Source organism: Ceratotherium simum, chromosome 36, assembly GCF_057802395.1.
Source record: "Ceratotherium simum simum isolate JZ-2026a chromosome 36, ASM5780239v1, whole genome shotgun sequence".
Classification (NCBI taxonomy): Eukaryota; Metazoa; Chordata; class Mammalia; order Perissodactyla; family Rhinocerotidae; genus Ceratotherium; species Ceratotherium simum.
The window spans coordinates 14617957-14639218 of record NC_141935.1 but is presented as its reverse complement, the minus strand read 5'-3'; the positions used below and the strand labels follow the sequence as shown (position 1 = coordinate 14639218).

Here is a 21262-nt window from a genome sequence, read left to right as displayed (position 1 = left end):
AATTACTAAAGGGTTAAAAAAAAAAGTGAAGAGGGGCAGAAATAGTGACAGTCTGGAGAGAATGCTGCCCCCAAGTTAGAAAAACTAGTAAAACTACCAAGTGCTAGTTTGGTGCTAGAAAAACTACCAAGTTGATGGTAAAGTTTCTGGACAGGGAGCAAAGAATTTTCCATCTGTCACAAATTTAGGACTAAGCAATGGATAGAAAAGCCAGCAATCATTGTTCTGTTCTCTTGTGCATTGCCTTATCACAATTCTTTCTCTTTAAATATAGATACAGTTACAAGTTGGAAGCCACTACTGGAGGTGGTAGCAGTCCTAGTGATGAATACACTGTACAAACACCCCTCTTGACACCAGAAGAAATCCAGCCTCCATATAATATTACAGTAATTGGACCTTATTCCATGTTTGTAGCTTGGACTCCACCAGGTAAAGAAATAAAACCTGTGTGTGTGTGTGTGTACATAAAACATTTTAGAGGAAATTGGAGATAAGGATGGAAATGTGAATTTAGTAAATTAGAAGGATATAATCTGTCTCCTGGATAAATATAAACAGAATAATCCAAACCACTCTACTAAGTATACACATGCATAATTATATACATACATACATATAGATAGATGTAGATATAGATATAGATATATAGATATATAAATATATACTTTTCTATCAAAGCCATATTCTCTTTCAAGTACCAAAGTCTAAAAATCTGTCTTATTCGTATATATCCAAGGTAAGTCATATAGGTCTGAGTTACCTTCAACATTCATTTCTATGAGAATCCCTAGATTGGATCGTTGGTGTTATATGATTCCCTTTATATTGTAGCAGTGAATGGGGACTTCAGAAAGACAATAGCCCACTTCGCCCTTGGGTTGTGACCAGTTATGGTAGCTGAATTTTTCCTAAGCTGTATAGCCTCCATTGAGCCATTTAGTCACTAGTGGGTTCCTTTTGTGGTTTAATGCATTATTATATTTTGATGTAAGCATCATCTTCAGGTAAAATTCTGATTGCATTAACACTGTGGAGTAAGGATTCGAGTGAAATCTGCTTGCTCTGTCTTTTAACATAAGGGACATATGGAGGTTTTGTTTCAGTAAAATTTAAAACTTATTAAGGTATTAAATGCACTTCGAAGATATGTGATTTTATTTTTAATGTCTAGTTTTAAGATGAAATTGAAACAAATCTATATTGTTTCCGTCAGAATAACTTTAGCCATAGTTCAACATGGAACTGAAAATAACTGGTTAACAGCCATTTTGGCCATCAGCAGATCCATTCCATAAAATAGTTAGCAAAGATGTATTTTTCATTGAATTGAACAATCTCAATCAAAACAGTTCATGTAGTCATAAAGATAACATAAGGGCATAATATATAAATCTTAAATTCTCATAAACCAACATCCTTCTGATGCCGTAATCTAAGATTAAAGACAAAGGGTCTTTTTTTGGTCAAATTCACAGGAGAAAAATCTCTCAAGAGCTTTATAAGCAAAGAAAAATTTAACTTGCTCTAAGATATTAAATATAAATCATTCCATCCATCTTTGTTTTAAAATAAATATGCAACATATTAAATTAAATAAAACATAAAAGAATAATTAAGAGTGCCAGCATGTGTCATAAAATGCTGTAATCTTTCAAGTGTTAGAAGCATAGATATTCTTGAATTCTGTTCTTAATTTCAATGGAAGAAAACACGAATCTTCTGCTTTGGAAAATATGCAAATTTACATATCCCTTTACAGAATCGATTTCTTTTTTTTTATTTTTTGTTTATTGCAGTAACATTGGTTTATAACATTGTATAAATTTCAGGTGTACATCATTATACTTCTATTTCTGCATGGATTACATCATGTTCACCACCGAAATACTAATTACAACCCATCACCACACACATGTGCCTAATTCTCCCTTTCACCCTCCTCCCTCCCCCCTTCCCTTCTGGTAACCGCCAATCCAATCTCTGTCTCTATGTGTTTGTTTGTTGTTGTTATTATCTACTTCTTAATGAATGAGATCACATGGTATTTGACCTTCTCCCTCTGACTTATTTCACTTTGCATAATACCCTCAATGTCCATCCATTCTACTTTCACGGAATAGCATAATCTTGCAACCTTTTAGCATATTTCTCCCTGGCATTTTTATACTTCTGTGGTGTTTTTGTGCCACAAAGTAAAATGAGGCAGAATAGAGCCGTTCTGAGACCAGATTCAGCCTGTTGACTGATGATTACTCAATTCAGACCAGGGTCTTCTACAATCCAAATTCTCAGAGAGCAATAAGGGAAAGTCCAGGATGGTAAGCCAAGTTGAAGATTTCCTAGCCATGTGACCAGGAAGTTCCAAAATTACCTGTCATTTTAACATTACATACATAAATTGCCATTGCTAATCTGCAGGCTTCGAACTCAGTAAGGATTTGAAAACATCTTTCTTTCAAGCCAATGAAAGTAAGATGAATGAGAAAACCAGGATTCATATCCCGGTGGTGCCACCTATTAGCTGACCTTAAAGAAGTGAGTTTTTCTCTCTAAGTCTCAGTTATCTCCATCTATAAAATGGACATAGTATACATATGTGTAGGGTTGTAAAGATTAAATGAGGTAATTTATATTAAATGAAGTATTATGTATATTAAATGAGATAGTTTGCACACATTATCTGGTCTGTATAATATTCTACAGATAATGATGATGATTTTCAGACAATTATCTTTGCCCTTAATTATTCATTTTTAAAATGTATTTGCTCGAACATTTGCTAGGTTCCAAGGCCCCCATTTTCAAAATGATAAAATTGCATACTGCAGGATTAGCTTAGCAATTTTTAGGACTTCTTTTAAATTTCCCAGCATTTTATCATTTTTTTCTTTGAGTTCCACATCATATTTTTGTGTTTACTGTATCATGTTTCCATTCAGAAAAGAATCACTGTGAAATAAAAAACAACTTTTGCCTTTTTAATGTAACCTTAATTCTTGCCTACCTCGGGCTTTGTAGAAATTGTTCATTCTAGTCTAGTCCAGGGGATATTGTAGAAATGCTTTCCACACTAACTCTGACCATGTAACCAATGGTTAATAAATCTATAATATCCAGACCTGTCAATCTTTTAGTTTCAGATGCACAAAATCCATTACAGAAACTCTGTAATATATGGAAAGATTAAAATCTTAAATTAAACTTTTTTCCTGGTGCCTAGAAGATTTTCAGCTCAGTAAAGAGGCAGATGATTTTGACTTGTGTATAATCCACAGTTGATTTTACTGGAAAGTACCTCATGCTGTGTTTTGATTTGGATAATAAAAACATTTTTCTGTTCCTGAATAGTCACAAATATATATTTTAAACAGAAAGAAAACAAACTTGTTATAACCGGAGGTTGTTTATTTGCTCATAATCAAGAGCTTTCTAGGTATTCGTCATACTCCCCTGCCATTACAAAGTGACTACATCATAGGCAGAGCTGAAAAATGAGCAAAACAGTCCATACCTGTAGTCCCCAAACCTGAATGAACATTAGAATCACCTGGAAAACTTATGCAAGGACAGATTATCAGCCCCAAGTTTACTGAATAAAAATCTCCCAGGATGGAGTCAAAGAATCTAGATCTTTCTTCAAACTCCCCAGATGATTTCAATACGCTCCAAGTTTAGTAACCATGGATCACATGCACCAAGCAAAAGTAGCCAATTACAACAATTCTCTGAAAACATGAATCAAACTAGTTTCTCTTGACTGTCCAAAGCCAAAAAAGTGGTTAAATTAACACACACTATTTTGGTTTGTGGTGGGTATGAACAGAGTAACATTACACAGGTAAGTTGCTGGGAGAAAAAAGTCTATGTGGTTGCTTGGCAACAGGAACTCACCTAGGCAATTAGGTGGGTTTTCGGTATATAAATTCTTATTTCAATGCTATCTATAAACTAAGTCTTAGTACATGTTTATAAATCTTACCAGTAAAGGGAGTGAGGTCCAGGGATTATGTGAAAATATTCAGGGGAAGAGTAACTTGTGATACTGATGCCAAATATTATATATATGCATTAATATTACTTGTTTATATTTTCCATCTTTAAAATTCCTAACATGTGCCAAACACTTTAATAAGCACTTTCCTTGCCTTAGCTCGGTTAATTCTCATGCAAACCCTGGGAGACAAGTAATAGCATTGTCACCACATGAAGATAAGAAATTTGAATCTCGAAGGAGTAATATAATATAGTCAAAGTCACCCAGCAAAGCCAAGATTCAAATTCACACCTACTCTCTACAACTGCCCTATAAGAGCAATTCCTTCCTCTTTGGCTTCAGTCAAATCCAAATCAAACTTTTCATTTATTGCCCGAAGTCTTTCAGATTTGTGATGGAGCAACTGTGCTTTTTGAAATAGTAGCCCAGAGGGCCAAGAAACAGTGCTAGGTGTTGACGAAAACCAAATAATTGTGGGAGAAAAATGTTTTTTGCTGGGCATGTCAAGAAGAGAACAATTAATTGTGGAAAGCGACAAGTCCATGAAGGGAAACTATCCGTCTGGCAATAGTTATCTCCTGAGGCGTGAAGGAACTAGTAACCAAAAGTCCTGCCTACCCATCCAAAAATCCAGAAGGAATAGACAGGACTTAGCAAGACTAGATTCCAGGTGCAGGGAGATTTTAATTAGGAGGGAGAAGGAAAGTGTCATTTCTTGAACATCTACAAAGAGATTATTCAAAGACTATTTTAAAGCCTTGGTAGACATTCTCTCTCCCAGGAAATCCTGGTTCACTTTATCTCATTATTACCTGATAAATGTCAGTGGTAAGATTATCAAAACACTCCGAGCTCTAGAAAATCAAGATTTCTATTCTTTTGTATATCATTTGTACCTCCAAATCAGATGATATGCCAACAACATATCCTTATAAAATGTTTGATGAATTAATGGAGAAACGAACTGTGAGGAAGCTTCTGAAATTTATCATTTAGGCAAATATAAATAAATTTTGGATTTCCTGCTGTTTAAAATTATTCAAACACTTGATTTCCTATAGAAGCCCACCCCTCCCTCCACACTTACTCAACCCTACACACACACACACAAACACACACATACGCGCAGATACATATTTTTTCTTTAAAGACAAACACGTGTATTTTCCAAAGACAGTATGTTGTCTTATGGATGCATAATTTTTTTCACCTATTTTAGAAAAGGATATATTGGTTTCTATGTGGAACGGGCCCCCCACCCCTGACCCTTAGTTTCCCTGTGGCCTTGGGCAAGTTGCACAATGTCTCTGAACGTCAGGTTTTTCATCTGTGAAAGGAGATATTAAACGCCTACCTTGCACTGCTATTATGTGAAGTCAGTGAAATAGCACGTATAATATTAGTGTGCCCTGTGGATTAGTGGATAGATGCTGGCGTTATTATTCGAATCTACAGACAATGTAAACCAGGTTAGTTTATTCCTAAACATTTCTTCTCACCTTTAACAGCTCTGAACCTTGGGTCAGGACTTACACATTCATATTAAAGAGAACAAAGGATATATGTTACCTTAAGGGGCGGAAAATTATAGAAAATGAGGAAGTACATACTTCATGGAACATAAATGGTTTACTCAGAGTAGGAATGAAGATAGATATTCCTGCTGTTTGAGAATCAAAACATTCAAAATTATTTAAACTCTGAAGGTAATAATGAGCCTTCTAATTTATCAAGACAATGACTATATTTTGAACTATCCTAGCCCTTAATCATGTTCTAATTAACAACGTCTTTGCATTCAACACATCCTTTTCCCCACTAAAGATGGTGAGTTATTTAGGTGTGATGCATAATATTGAAATACTGGTGCATTTCCTTTCACATTTATCTCTTAGTCCATTAAAGAAAAGAATTGACAACAATTCTTCTACTGAGAAATCATTTCAATTAATATTGCTTAGGAATATAAATGCTTTTTATTAATCAAGCTTTTGATTAAAGGGTAGCTAGCCACAATATGGCCTCTCTACAGAGAGCAGGCATCTTGGTTTTTAGTTAGCTCATCCACTACAGTGTATTAGATCAGATACTATCCATTTAAAGTCAAAATCATCATTAAGCTGTCTCAGAAATTCATGTTGCATTAACTGGAATGATTCAACATTGACAATTGTTTCAGTTTTCTTAACTTATAAGTGCAGCAACCAAGTGAGAAGCAGTGGTGAGTTTCAGAAGAAAATATAAAACTCATTTCAATGATTTGTTTTATTTTGCATATTAATACATTTATCTTTTTTCAGCTTTATTGAGGGATAACTGACAAATAAAATAGTAATTCATTTAAAGAGTACAAAATGATGATTTGATATACATATTCATGGTGAAAGGATTCCTACCATCGTGTTAATTAACACATCCATCTCACGTATTTACCGTTTTTGGTGAGAACACTTAAGTTCTACTCTCTTAACAAATTTGAATTATACAATAAAGTACTATCAACTATAGTCATCATGTTATACATTAGACCCTCAGACTGTATTCCTCTTATAACTGAAAGTTTGTACGATTTTACCAACCTCTCCCCATTTCCCCCACCCCCAGACCCTGACAACCACCATTCTACTCTCTGTTTCTATGAGCTAGACCTTTTTTTTTAAGATTCCACATATAGGTGGATACCATATAGTATTTGTTTTTCTTTGTCTGGCTACATATTTCACTTAGCATAATGCCCTCTAGGTTCATCCATGTTGTCACCAATAGCAGGATTTCCTTCATTTTTTTATTGAGGTAACATTGATTTATAACATATAAATTTGAGGTGTGCATCATTATATTTTGATTTCTGTGTAGACTACATCATGTTCACCATCCAAAGACTAATTACCATCCATCACCATACACATGTGCCCAGTCACCCTTTTCACCCTCCTCGCTCCCCCCTGGTAACCACCAATCTAATCTCTGTATCTTTGTGTGTGTTTGCTCTTGTTGTTATTATCTTCTATTTATGAGTGAGATCGTGTGGTATTTGACTTTCTTTGTCTGACTTATTTCACTTAGCATAATACTCTCAAGGTTCATATGTGTTGTTGCAAATGACAAGATTTCATCACTTTTTATAGCTGAGTAGTATTCCATTGTGTAGCTATACCACATCATCTTTATCCATTCATCCTCTGATGGGCACTTATGTTATTTCTAAGTCTTGGCTATTGTGAATAATGCTACAATGAACATAGGAGTGCAGATATATCTTTGAGATAGTCATTTCATTTCCTTTGGATATATACCCAGAAGTGGTATTATTGGATCATATGGTAGTTCTATTTTTAATTTCTTGAGGAACCTCCATACTGTTTTCCATGGTGGCTGTAACTGGTTTACATTCCCACCAACAGTGCACCAGGTTCCTTTTTCTCCACATCCTCACCAGCATTTGTTACCTCTTGTCTTTTTGATGACAGCCATCCTAACAGGTGTGAAGTGATATCTCATTGTGCTTTTGATTTGCATTTCCCTGATGATTAGGGATGCTGAGCATCTTTTCATGTACCTGTTGGCCATTTGTATGTCTTCTTTGGGAAAATGACTATTCAGGTCCTTTGTCTATGTTTTAATTGGGTTATTTGTTTTTTTGCTATAGAGTTGTGTGATTTCCTTGTATATTTTAGATATTAACCCCTTATCATATATGTGATTTGCAAGTATTTTCTTCCATTCCATAGGTTACCTCTTCATTTTGTTGATGGTTTCCTTTGCTGTGCAGAAACTTTTTAGTTTGATGTAGTTCCATTTGTTGAGTTTTGCTTTTGTTGCTTTTGCTTTTGGTGTTTAATAAATTTATCTTACTTTATTGAGTTCCAATATGTCGTAGGCATTTTTTGAAGAGATTAACCTGCATCTCATTTAATGCTTATAACAATGTAGTATGTCCCATTATTTACCCCATTTTACTAAGAAGAAAAGTCAATTTAGATGTTATAAGCTATTTTCTCCAGCTTATTCATCACATGGGTGTCAGAGCCAACCAACAATGGATCTGACTCCAAATTCCATCATCAAAACCACTGTGCTATATTTTCACACTATTTTTCTACCTAAACAATGCAGAAAGCTGATGATTTTTTTCTGAGTTCTACTATGATCCAGTTTAAAAGCTAAAAAATAACTTTGCTACAGACATAGCAAATATGAATGAGGGCAAAGTAATTCGAGGGCAGTCCCTTCAGTAACCCAGTAGAGTCATTTTATTTGTAGCTTAAAACTTCACAGGTTGTAATTCATTTGCCTTTGGATAGATTAATTCACCCATTTATTTTAACTAACATGAAAATCTTTACTGAGCCCCACTCAGGGGCAAGGCATGATGCTAGATACCCTGAGAGTTATAAAGAAGAATGATGGGGCCGGCCCAGTGGCATAGTGGTTAAGTTCGCACTCTCCACTTCGGCGGCCCCGGGTTCATGGGTTCGGATCCCAGGTGCACACAGATGCACTGCTTGTCAAGCCATGCTGTGGCAGCGTCCCATATAAAGTAGAGGAAGATGGGCATGGATGTTAGCCCAGGGCCAATCTTCGTCAGCAAAAAGAGGAGGATTGGCAACAGTTCTTAGCTCAGGGCTAGTCTTCCTCACAAAACCAAAAATAAAAGAAGAATGAGACGTTGTCCCTTCTGTCAAGAACCCTACTATCTGGTAGGGTAGAAAGAGCATAAAATGATAACTATTACACAAACTATGTAAAATTTCTATACAATTGGTATGGATGTACGTTTAAGAGGGTCCTGTTTCACTTCCACACCTCCAAAAAGACATAAACGAGACACCCCTACCTATACAAAGCAGAATTTCGGCTTTGTTAAAAGCATTATGTTAAGCACAACCAGCGTTGTGAAGCAAATGTGGCTATCAAACCGAATGAATAGCTTTCCTCTTAGAATTGTTCCTGCTCCAGCTCCTAAAAAAAGATTTAGAAAAAGAGTTATTTGATTGACTCGTCCCATTGTAAAGTATGCACCTGCTGTGAAATGAAGCCACCGGAAAAAAAAAAAAAGTGGAATAATTTAACTTTTTTATTTGTAAAGATAATCAGGGTTTTTCTGATTACATCTTAACTTCATAAATGTTAAATAACCTATCAGCATCTAGTTGTTGTAAATTATGAAAAGGAGCATTGCAAGGAATATTAACCAACGAAATCCTTGTTCTTTAGCGAACAAGAAAATGTGTTATGGCAGCTTGTCATTGTGCGACTGGTAACTCTGACACCAAATAACAAAACTGCCATTTGCACTTAGGGTAAATTGGGTCACTTCTGCTTCCCCTGCTCCTCTTGCTCTGACATAAATTTATGAACTCAAGAACTAACCAAGTCGTGTGGCTTCCCAGCTGACTTTAACAAATATGCCCATTTCATTTCATTTAGCCATCAGAATACCAGGGGGCTAGGTCGCTTCAGACTCCCTGCAGATGGTAGAGGGTTGGCAGGAACACAGGAGGCCTTCATGTCACAGTCCTGTAAATTATGACAGCAGAGAGGGCCCTCTTTCCTAAATGCGTGTCACCATTTGATATGTTCTCAGCTTCAAGGAGCGTTTTCTGTTTCAACACCTCACAGACCTATGTAAAGGACATGTATTTCCGATTAACCAAGACGTGAAAAATACATTTTCCAGGTTCATGCTTTGACTAGCCATATTTAAACCTAGATAAAGATTGTGTCTATATTTGAAAAGTGCAATTTTGTTCCCCTGACCCCCTAGGAGTCCTGTCCTTTTAAGCAGAGAAGTTACTGGAAGCAGACCAATGGGTACAGACTGAAGATATATAGTAAAGTGCAACCTCAGATGAAGTGAAGAGAAGACTGCTCTAAATTACTGCTGAGAATGAAAACTAGGATATCTTCATAGGAATACAACCCTTGATCACATCCAAGTATACCTAAAACATAAAAGCAGATAACAAAATATTGTTATAAAGATATTTCCTTAAATGAATGTAACATTTATTTGTAATTGGAATAGCAAGTTTATATAAAAGGTGGGTTCAGGGGCCAGCCCCATGGTATAGTGGTTAAGTTTGGTGTGCTCCAACTCGGTGGCCCAAGTTCACAGGTCTGGATCCCCGGCGTGGACCTACACCACTCATTGGTGGCTATGCTGCGGTGGAAACCCACATACAAAATAAAGGAAGATTGGCATGGATGTTAGCTCAGGGTGAATCTTCCTCAAGCTAAAAGAGGAAGATTGGCAACAGATGTTAGCTCAAGGCAAGTCTTCCTCAGCAAAAAAGGGTTGAAGTATTTGAGGGCACATGATAACAGTATCATAGTCGTGGGCTGTTTTTCCTTTTTGTTCTCTTTCATTTTGTTTTGTAGAGATGTCTGTCATTTACTCAGCACTTTCTATGTTACTAGAATGTAGTAAAATGCTTTCCATGCATTTTCTAATTTAATCCTTATAGCTCTTTATGAGGTGGCTACTAGTATCATCATTTTACAGATGAAGAGACTGACGTTCATAGAGATTGGGTAATTTACGAGGGACAAAAAAGGACAGAGGAGGGTTTTCATCTGTTGGACTCTATTCTGTGGTTTGTCTAGTACACTAAGAATGGTGGCGTATTTTTCAAATGTGTGTTTGTCATACTTTTCTGCAAGATCTACCCTAGGAACAGAGGAGATAGAATGAATGTGTCATCCAAGAGGTCTGGAAACAACCTGAAGCATTCACCATAAGTTTGCAATTTCTTTAAGGCCTTGCTTTTTATCTTAAAAATCCATGCATGGGGCCAGCCTCATGGTGTAGTGGTTAAGTTTGGCACAGTCCACTTCGACAGCCCAGGTTCACTGGTTCGGATCTTGGGTACAAATCTACACCACTCGTCAGCTGTGCCGTGGTGGTGACCCATATATAAAAAATAGAGGAGGATGGGCATAGAAGTTAACTCAGGGCTAATCTTCCTCAGAAAAAAAAAAGATTCATGCAAATTTGGCATTGTATTCCGATGTGTTTGTCTTCATCCAAAAAATAATGTAATGTATAATTTATCATCAGAGGAATGTTTTCTACTAATCTCTTTGGCTAAAGAGTAATATGTTGTTATATTTTAGGATATTAGCTTAATCTGAAAACAGCTGACCCCAAAACACATTCAATGTCCAGACAATTCTTACTCTCTTCATTTTATCATAAATACGTGGGGACAAACAGCAACCTTTTTCCCACTGCTTCACAGACTAAGTCAGGGTAACAAGAAGGAGAAATGCCCAAAATGTTAGGTGGAATGCTGTGACATTCTAAGATACTCTAGATGGAAATTTCCATACCTTTCCATATCTTCCTACTGAAAGGTCAGATTGCAAACTGAGAGGGTCCCTGGTTCACTCTTCAATCTCTTTTACTGCCTCAAGCAATACTCTCCAAAGAGTTTTTTTTTTCAGTAGGAAAAAAAAAAGCCTGGTTATATTACTCTTTGTTTTACCTCTAATACAGTTCTTAGGTTTTCCTCATCCATTAATGAACGGAGAGTCTCAGATGGTCCCTATAATCAACTCCCTTCATCCGACTCTCAAACTTCATTTTAATTACAGCAGTCTTGTTGGGAGCAGTAAAAACAGTCCCAGCTTTATCTTGCAGTTGAAAATCGGGCCTCGAAGAATATCTTCTAAATAAGCCCGTTTGTTTAGATATACCACTAAAGAGACAAATGAATTTATTTAAATTTTCTAGGCATTAATCTTTGTCATGATATCTTTTTTCTTCATGGAAAAAAATAACATAGAAATGTCTATTACCTGAGACTGGGCAGAAACATCATGGGCCCAGCCAACTTTTCATCCTGTGTCTGCAGAAGATTACCCACAGTGAATTCTTTTTTTGTTTGTTTTATTGAGGTGGTATTGGTTTATAACATTGTGTAATTTCAGGTGTATGTTATCATATTTCAGTTTCTGTATAGACTGCATCGTGTTTACCACCAATAGTCTAGTTTTTATCCATCAGCATTTATATGTGCCCCTTTATCCCTTTCACCCTCCTACCCCAACCCCTTCTCTGGTAACCACTAATCTGTTCTCCTTATCTATGTGTTTGCTTTCCTTCCACGTATGAGTGAAATCATATGATGTTTGTCTTTCTCTGTCTGACTTATTTCACTTAGCATGATACCCTCGAGGTCCATCCATGTTGCCGCAAATGGCGCCATTTTGTCCTTTTCTATGGCTGAGTAGTATTCCATTGTGTATGCATACCACATCTTCTTTATCCATTCACCCGTTGATGCACAATGAATTCATTTTAAAGCAATAGTGAGCCACTAAAATTGTGTTTTGATTGCATCAGGAATGGTATTTGTACTTGTTCAACACACTAGTTATGTCCACATAAACTTTTCCTGCTGTCATATAGTTAGTTCACTCTGTGGTCACTATAGAGTTAAAACAACTGGCTAGCGAAAGTTGTAATCACTCGGTACATGTATAATTTTCTAGTGTTGGGCTTTTTAGGAAGAAAAACCTGTACCAAATTTTTGTGAACAAGGAAAAGTGTGATTCTGCTGGTTTCTCTTTCTCAGTCAGGGAAGTTATGTGTTTCCCAAATTTTACAAGTGGAACTGATATTCCAGAAAGAGGTACCATGTTTGTCCTTGTCTCTGGAAATACTTTGACACAAGTCCACAAATGTCCAGGGTATGTGTATCTCAGTTTGGGGAAACTGCTCTTCAGAACTTTAAATGTTCACCTATAATTTTGTTCCATCGGTGGTGATTCTAATCCCTCCTCGCTTTTTCCCCCTGCATCTAAGGAGTCTCCAAGACCTGTTCTGCCTGTCTACACATGTTCTCTCAGAATTATCCTTCCATTTTTTTCCCCCAGTTGCCCTAATCCAAGTCTCCATTCCCAAGAGAGAGCATAAATATAGATGAATAAGCTTTGGTATCAGATGGGCCTGAGTTCAGATCTGTTAGCTCCAATTAATCAATGTGAAATCTGGAACAAGTTACTTGATCCTCTGGGGCTTGGTTTTCTCATCTTTGAAAAAATGGTAAAATCGGGCCTGGCCAGTGGCATTAAGTTCGTGCACTCCGCTTTGGCAGCCTGGGGTTCATGGATTTGACTCCTGGACATGGACCTACACACCATTCATCAAGCCATGTTGTGGCAGCATCCCACATATGAAATAGAGGAAGATTGGCACAGCTGTTGACTCAGGGAAATCTTCCTCATGCAAAAAGAGGAATATTGGCAATCTTAGGGCGAATCTTACTCACCAAAAAAAAAAAAAAGGTAATAATATTTACCTTACAGTATTGTCCTGAGGTGTCATTCATTGATTCAACCAACTAACATTTATTGAGCTGAGATTTTGTGCTCAAGTCTAGGAATTGGAACTACATTGGGGAAGAGGACAAAGTCCCTGACTTTATAAAGTCAACATCCTAGTGGTATTAAATGAAATAATATATGCTGCCTGGCATAAAACAGGACTACAATGAAATGGCTCTGCTCGTTTGTGTTATTGGTGCAACCATGCAAAGACTTTCGAACTGGTATCCCTACCTCCTGTCTCTTGTGTTTTCAATCCAATATTTGCCCGCCAGCAGTCTCACCTTCCTAAAATATGGGTTAGAGCAGGTTAGCACCTACAAAGTCTCCTTGTTGCTGATTATATATAAAGCCCAAATTTCTTGAAGAAATAATTGATGAAATTTAGTGATCACTTGAGTTTGAGAGTGAAGAAAGTAGAATCTTCTCTAAGAGACTTACTCTAAGACCTCCATCATAAGAAAATAGAGAGAGTACATCCAAGAAGAAGAACAGGTTTGGGAGTGGACAATATAGTAATTCTGTTTGGGACCTGTTGAGATTGAGGTCTCTGTGAAGTAAGCTGTTAAAATACCAACCTGGTATTCGGGAGAGATATAAAGCCAGAGAAAAGAATTTAGGAATCAATGTTAGAATAACAACAATTTAAGCTATTAGGACCAATGCAGCAGATAGTTTAATAGGATGCTCTCAATTTAAAAGAAAAATTCTCTGTCCGGGTCCAGCACAATCTAGCACCTTTCCAAAGGAAACAGTTGGTCAGTCCTGCTGACTATGATCAATATTTCCTTCAGAGACTCCTTATTTTCATCTATCCTGCACAAAATCCTAAGCATCTCTGGTTTGTACAGGCTCTTCTCCCCTTTATACATTGGGATTGTATCTACAAAAAGCAAAACCACATTTCATTCTTTAGACTTCATCTCTCATGGCTTGTTGAGTTCTGTGCTGTAGATGTCATTGTTTCTATAGCAAAGATAAACTTATTTAAGTACTACAAAGGTAAGTAATCAAACCCCAAAATGTTATAAGCTATCAGATCACTGAGAAAATTTAGTGGGAAACTCCATTATATTCTTTATTCAAGGCTCATATCTTCTTCTTGAAAAAGTGCACATGTTGTTCAGAATCAAATAAAACTCACAGACATTTAATTATATGAAGAGGCTAAAATGACAAGACCTTCTTTTTTTAGGAAGTATTATGAAAATGACATTTTTAAACCAAATTTCATATATATTTAGGTCCGTAAGTCTCACTGACAGAGTGGACTGTCCTGGCTCAATAATTAATGCACTGGGAATTCTCTAGATAGACTATGATTTGGATAGTTTATGGGCTATTATGTCAAGGATCCGTGTCAGACTGGATGCATACACAATGCATACAGAAAAATTATTGTCACAAGCAAAACTGGTGGGGTTTTTTATGTACTTTAAGAGTAAGTAACCCTGGAAAAATATATGACACCATTTCTAATTGCCTTGTATTTTTTAAGAAGTGAAACATGCCTTTGTTTTTATTTGGCCATAGAGTGTATCTTTGAATAAAATTATTATACTTCATTTGTTTCTGAAAATGGGTGACACTCATTTCATACTTTTAGAATATGCTTTCTAATATTTTCCAACTTAAGTTTTATGCAGTTATTAATTGCTATATTAAGGAATGATATACCTTTAAGTTATAAAATTTTAAATATACATTTTTCTTAAAAGACAAACATTTGTTGACCATGCTGTATAGCATACATATATGTTTTTCTCTCTCTCTCTTTAAAGGGATCCTTGTTCCCAAAATGCCTGTGGAGTACAATGTCCTACTCAATGCTGGAAGTATAGCACCTCTGACCTCCTCTGTTGGTTGTCATCAGTCCACCCTTCTGGAAAATTTGGCTCCATTCACACAGTATGAGATAAGGATACAAGCATGTCAAAATGGTGAAAGTCTTTCAGACATTTGTCCTGGGCTTTTATAGAAAAGTATTTTATAAAAAAACAATTTCATTAAAAAGGAATAGATTCTCAATTCAAATACAGAGACTAACATTTCATTTCTTATTTGTACTGGACTGTTTACCCAGAAAAATCAGAGCTTGGCATTGAGTGAAACGTTATGCATTTCTGCACATTAAATCATGAATATTTAAATATATTAAAATGGTGGTTTTGCAAAGTCTTGTTTTATAAGGCACTTTAAAAGAAAAACACCTCGATCACATAAAGGAATCATTGGTAATATAAAACAAAATGGGTATTACAAAAATTTCGTAGAAAATGTACTCACCTTGGTTCTATTTAAGTTTTATTAAGGAGGGGGGTGGTGGGAAGGGAGATATTATTTAGAAGTTGAGTTATACTTAAATGAATCTTACATATTTTACAGTGCTTCCCTGAATCCTATCTCATGTACATAAACTGTCCCCTTGAGTTTCACGACGTAGGCTAGTGGTCAATGAAATCACCATCTATCTGTGTGGTCTTAAGGAAGAGCCTCTCTCATTCCCTTCACCCCTCCAAATATTATATAATGTATAACACCCAGTTGCTAAGAGAAGACAAGATGTAACTCATATGGGTGTACAAAACAAATTGCTTCACCTTAGATTAAAGAAATTTACCAATATCATACTCAACGTAGAGTTGGAACTCCTGTATTACGTATCCTTAGAAACTTCTGTTTCCAAATGAGTACTAGTGCCCATAGAGTTGGTTAGGACTAGGGATGTGTAATTTTGCTATGCTTCCTCTCTGAAATTGTGAGTCAGTTTGCAAACTTCTCTCTACAAACCAGACCAAGGCATTTTGTTTTGAAGGATATTGCTTTCCCTCATCCGGTCTTCTGCTAATTAACATGGAAATAGCTTTAAGTTAATGTTTTCTTGATTTAAATGCAAAAATCAACTTCTGCATCTCTATTTCCCTAAAACTATGCTATGAAGATACAATATCCTTCAAATTAATTGTTTGATTCCCATGTGTTGACAGACGGTCATTATTTTAAAATATTGGCAAAAATGAGATATTACTTAGAGCATACAAGAGGTGCACATCTCACACACACACTTATGAAATTCAAGCACATTATCACTTTCTGGCCAGAATGACTGCACTAAACTAGAGAAACCTCGGTTAAGACAAGCATAAGCTTTATTGTCTATGCCTGTAGAAGTAGGGAGTTAACTAATGGATTTTCCAAAAATGATTCCCTATTCAAATACTCAAATTCTGTAGAGATTTATAGTACTAGTCTAAAATAAGTGTATAAATAAGTTCAGATAAAATGGTTTTCATGGTATCTTTGCCCTTCTATATGCGTATGTAACTCTTTTCCCTACTTGATAAGTTACTAAAGATCTCGATTTTTTTTCAAGGAAGTTGTGGAGTTAGCAATAGGGTGTTTGTCAGAACACATGAAGCAGCCCCAATGGATCTGAATTCTCCTGTTCTTAAGGCACTGGGATCAGCTTGCATAGAGGTTCAATGGATGCCACCTAAAAAACCAAATGGAGTCATCACCAACTACTTTATTCACAGGTAACATTGACTATTACTATTATTTTTAATTATGTGAGAATATGTACTATTCCAGGACTGTAGAACCAAACACATTTTCTATTTCCATAAGAAAATAAATGGGAATTCATGACTTTTGAAGCACCTACTGGGGACTAAAATTGGTGCTAGAAACATTTACATATTATCTTAGGAAAAAGGCCACAACTACCATGTAACATTTTTGTCTGGACCTGTTTGAAAGACCAGACCTCATAGCCCACATAAGCCCTCTTTGTTGGATGAAGTGGAGGAACCATCCTCTAGAGGCTCACTGGCCAAGAGAACACAGTCATTGCAGAGGAGGAATCAGGTCTGGGATGAGAATTCTACTGTTTCCCATCACTTGTTCTGTGGATGGTTGAAAGGTTTTTTCTCATCCTCAAAAGGTGGTGCTTTTCATATGCAGAAAGACACTCATCTCTGCAGCTCCCCTTATGTTTTAAGGAGTTTCCACTCAGCTGGCTAGAGGGTGCCAGTGGAGCTTCTTTTCACCACAATGTGCAGAATGTATTAAATGGATCCGCCTAAAATGAAGAAAAGAAGCACAGAGAGAGGGGAGAGGGAGAGAAGAGAGAGAGTGAGGAGAGAGACCACGGGCATTTTGGTTTGAAGGGTATTGTGATCCCCAATCCAGTCTTCACCTGATCAACATGGATATGCTTTAAATTAATGTTTTCTTTAAATAAATAATGAATTATGAAGAGGAGGAGGGAGGGAGGGAGGGAAATAAAAAAAGGGAGGGAAGGAAGGAGAGAAAGAGAGAGAGAGAAAGAGAGGAGAGAAACAGACAGACAGAAAGTAAGACAGGGACCGTGGGGGAGGGAGAAAGAGGGAGAGGAGGGAAAAAGAAGGTAAAACAAAAACTGAGTCAAGGGACAGAGACCCTGTCAACTGAGAACCTGCTGTCTGTCTTAGCCCATTAGAGATGCTATAACAAAAATACCACAGACTGCATGGCTTATAAACAACAATTATTTCTCACAGTTCTGGAGGCTTTAAGGTGCTGGCAGATTCCGTGTCTGGTGAGGATTCACTTCCTGGTTCATAGACAGCCATCTTCTCACTGTGTCCTCACATGATGGAAGTGGTGAGGGAGCTCCATGGGGTCTCTTTCGTAGGAGCACTAATCTCATTCATGAGGAATCCACTCTCATGAGCTAATCACCTCCCAAAGGCCCCACCTCCTAATACCATCAACTTGGAGGTTAGGATTTCAACACATGAATGCGGGGGTGGGGGTACAGTGATTCAGACCATAGCGCACTACAACAGAAAAGATGCTATCTAAGACAGATGGAAGGGATTTGCAGATTGAAACCCCATTCCGAAAATCATGTGTTTACATCAGGCATACAAAGCACAACACATTTTTCTCAGCTCCTCATCCCCACTTCTCTATCCTTTGTTAGTCTCTCCAGCAGCCCCTTCCCTGCTTCCCTTGTTTGGACCTACACCCTGGACACATCGGGAAACTTAGTTTAGGCTCCTTTTACAACTTCGGATATCGAAACCCTTTGATTCAGATCAATCTTCAGTGATGAGCTAAGGGTATGTAGGAAAATTATGAAAGGAGAAAGTATTATTGCATTGCTGGTTATGTACATGACATTGCCAAAAATGAGCAAGCCAAATTTCTTCTCAGCAAACATTAATTTGAAGAATAATATTTCTGATTCAAATACACATGAACATGTAAAAATGGGTAATGTGAATTTACATTTTACGCTAAGCACATTAGTGCAGGCTCTAAAATGCCCATCCTCTTGGAATAGCTTTCTTTCATCTACTTAATGCTAATTGTATGAGAAAAGCACATCAAATTCCTATTCTGAATAAGGGGAAATAAAGTATCTGTTGAAGACCAGGACGTGGCTTCACTCTGTTGGTTTTGTAAATAAAGCTCATGATTACAGTGTCTATTCCATGGCAGCTATAGAGAGGGAAAACAGGAAATATAATGCAGAAAGCCCGCTTCAATGAAAAATACTGTAAATTGAATTTGACAGCATTTGATGGCATTTGATTATTCTAGTCACAGCCAAACAATGATATAAAGAGTAATATGAAACAGAATGTGTTACTGCCTAGTAGACTCAAAAGCAATAAACCTTCCTCCAGTGTGACACAATCACTTCACAATCATAATTGTAGCCTGTTTGATACCTCTGAGTACAGCAGAAGGGCACTGACTGACATAGATACATTTTGTTTTTTATTTAAAGTGAAATGAAAATGGCGCACTGGGGCTCCAGATACAATCGTTATATTCACCTACATAGGCATGAATCACTTGGCAGTTATTTCAGTTGAAGTTTAAATGTGCTTAGACAACAACAATATCAAATTTTTCTTAGATAGCTGCAAAAAAATCTGAAATTTGTAAGGATAGAAATAGAATGTAGACACACAGTTCTTTTTCATCCTGGGACGCCGTAGAGCCCATTCTATCGCTGCAGCCTCAAGCCTGCAGTATTTCTGGGGAGGGTATGGCATGTAATTTCTGCTTCATCATTTGCCTCCTCTTTCTTCTATTGCCACCAAAAGAAATACATTTAGCTCAAACCAAAGACGGGGTTTGGCCTATGCAGATAGTTTCATTAAATTTCGGGAAGCCAGTTTGTCAATTTCTTTTTGAAAATGCTTGTTACTCTGTTCTCTCCAACCCCCCAAATCATTTCCCTTCAGTAATTCCCTTCTATTGTTTAAATAGTGCCTCTAAATACCATCCTGTTAAAAAGTGTCTGCTCTAATAAAGAGATAAGATGTTTATGATTTTAAAAAACAAAACAAAAAAAAACGTAATAAGGACAAGACTATTAATGTGATTGCTTCTCTTTAGTTTACCAGTTCATTTGATATTTTATTTAGGCTACTTTGTTGACTACATGTGAGTTATGAAAGAGATGATTTCCTACAATAAAGAAAACACTTATGTTAGTGTTTTGCAAACTGTTCATTGACAGGTATAGACAGGCCATCTTGGGCATTTTCTGTCTCTTCATGGTAAGTTTGGTTTATATAAAGATTCTCCAGTATTCTTCCTTTATTGTATATCTGTAACCTTGCAAATGGCAAAATCCATCTACAAAATCCAACTTTCATCTCCCAAATCCACCAAACATGTTTTCTTAGAACTTTACAAAATATGTAATAAAATGATCTCACATTAGGATCTTCCATTATAATAGAGACAAAATTGCACGGGGTTTTATTCTCATAAGCTGTCTCTTTGAATAAATAAAAAGATTTGATCAATGTGCAATAAAAGACAAAAATATACACAAACACCCTCTAAACACTGTAAAAATGGAAACAAATGATGAGCCTCCTTCTGAGTATTCAGGAAGGTTTTAAGGATAGAATCTGAGATAGTTTGCAAGGATGGATGATATGAAAGAGTATTCCAACCAGGGAACTGAAAATAGTAATTTTCTAGAATAGATAATTAAATTGACTGAGTAAACTAAGAAAAAGGGGCAGTGACTCAAAAGTGAAGGAATTTTCACATAATCAATTTGTGTTGTGTGGAAAGATAGATATGGATGTGGATATGCAAAGATAGATGATAGATATAGATAGATAAGAGAGAGAGAGAGAGACGTTAATATCTACTGTGAGATCTGAGCCCTATTACCAATGATCTTTACTATAGTAGGAGATATAAGTTAAACTAAGCAAACCAACAGAAAGAGCTGTACCATGTGAGAAATATAAATATTTACCAGAAAATTTACAGGAGAGCAGGATTCTTTCTGTCTGGAATATTCATGGAAGACTTCATGAAGTTGATATCATTGGTACTTGGCCTTACAAAATAAAAATTTAATGGTTATTTAAACTGGAAATACACTTGTTGGAATAAAGTTTTAACAGTACAAAATATCATCAAAGTTATTTATCCCTTCTTTATGACTTACCCGTGGCATATATAATTCCCATCAACAGAAATTAACTACTTTAATTTTAGTATATTACATTGATGTTTTCTTTTTATAGTTTTCTTTACATAGAAGGAATCATATTGTTCACACTGTTATGCAATTTTCTTTGAGCATTTGTATATATATATACACAACATACCTCTTTTCTTTTAATTACTCAACAATATTTTATTATATGGGTATGTATCATACATTATTTAACCAGTCTCCTACTGATGGCAAAATAGGTGATTTCCAAGTTTTCATTGCAACAGCAATTCTCCAAAAACATCCTTAAAATAAGCATATGGAGGATTATTCTTAGTACTAGAAGTGTGGGGTCAAACTTTCATGCATTTTAAATTTTTAGAGATTGCTAAATTGTGTTCCAAAAATGGTACATAAGAATTTCTGATTCTGAAAACTCTTATCAATACTAGGTCTTATCAATCTTTCAA

The 21262-nt window shown here is 36.3% G+C and overlaps 1 protein-coding gene across 1 annotated transcript in view; it reads left to right on the top strand.

Moving 5' to 3' along the window:
* Window positions 1–21262, top strand: part of USH2A (usherin) — a 761558-nt gene that overhangs the window by 638619 nt on the left and 101677 nt on the right. The window contains exons 58-60 of the mRNA XM_087424358.1: window positions 275–432; window positions 15109–15267; window positions 16701–16863. Coding sequence (XP_087280484.1) covers window positions 275–432; window positions 15109–15267; window positions 16701–16863 — 480 coding nt within the window. The remainder of the gene's footprint in view (window positions 1–274; window positions 433–15108; window positions 15268–16700; window positions 16864–21262) is intronic.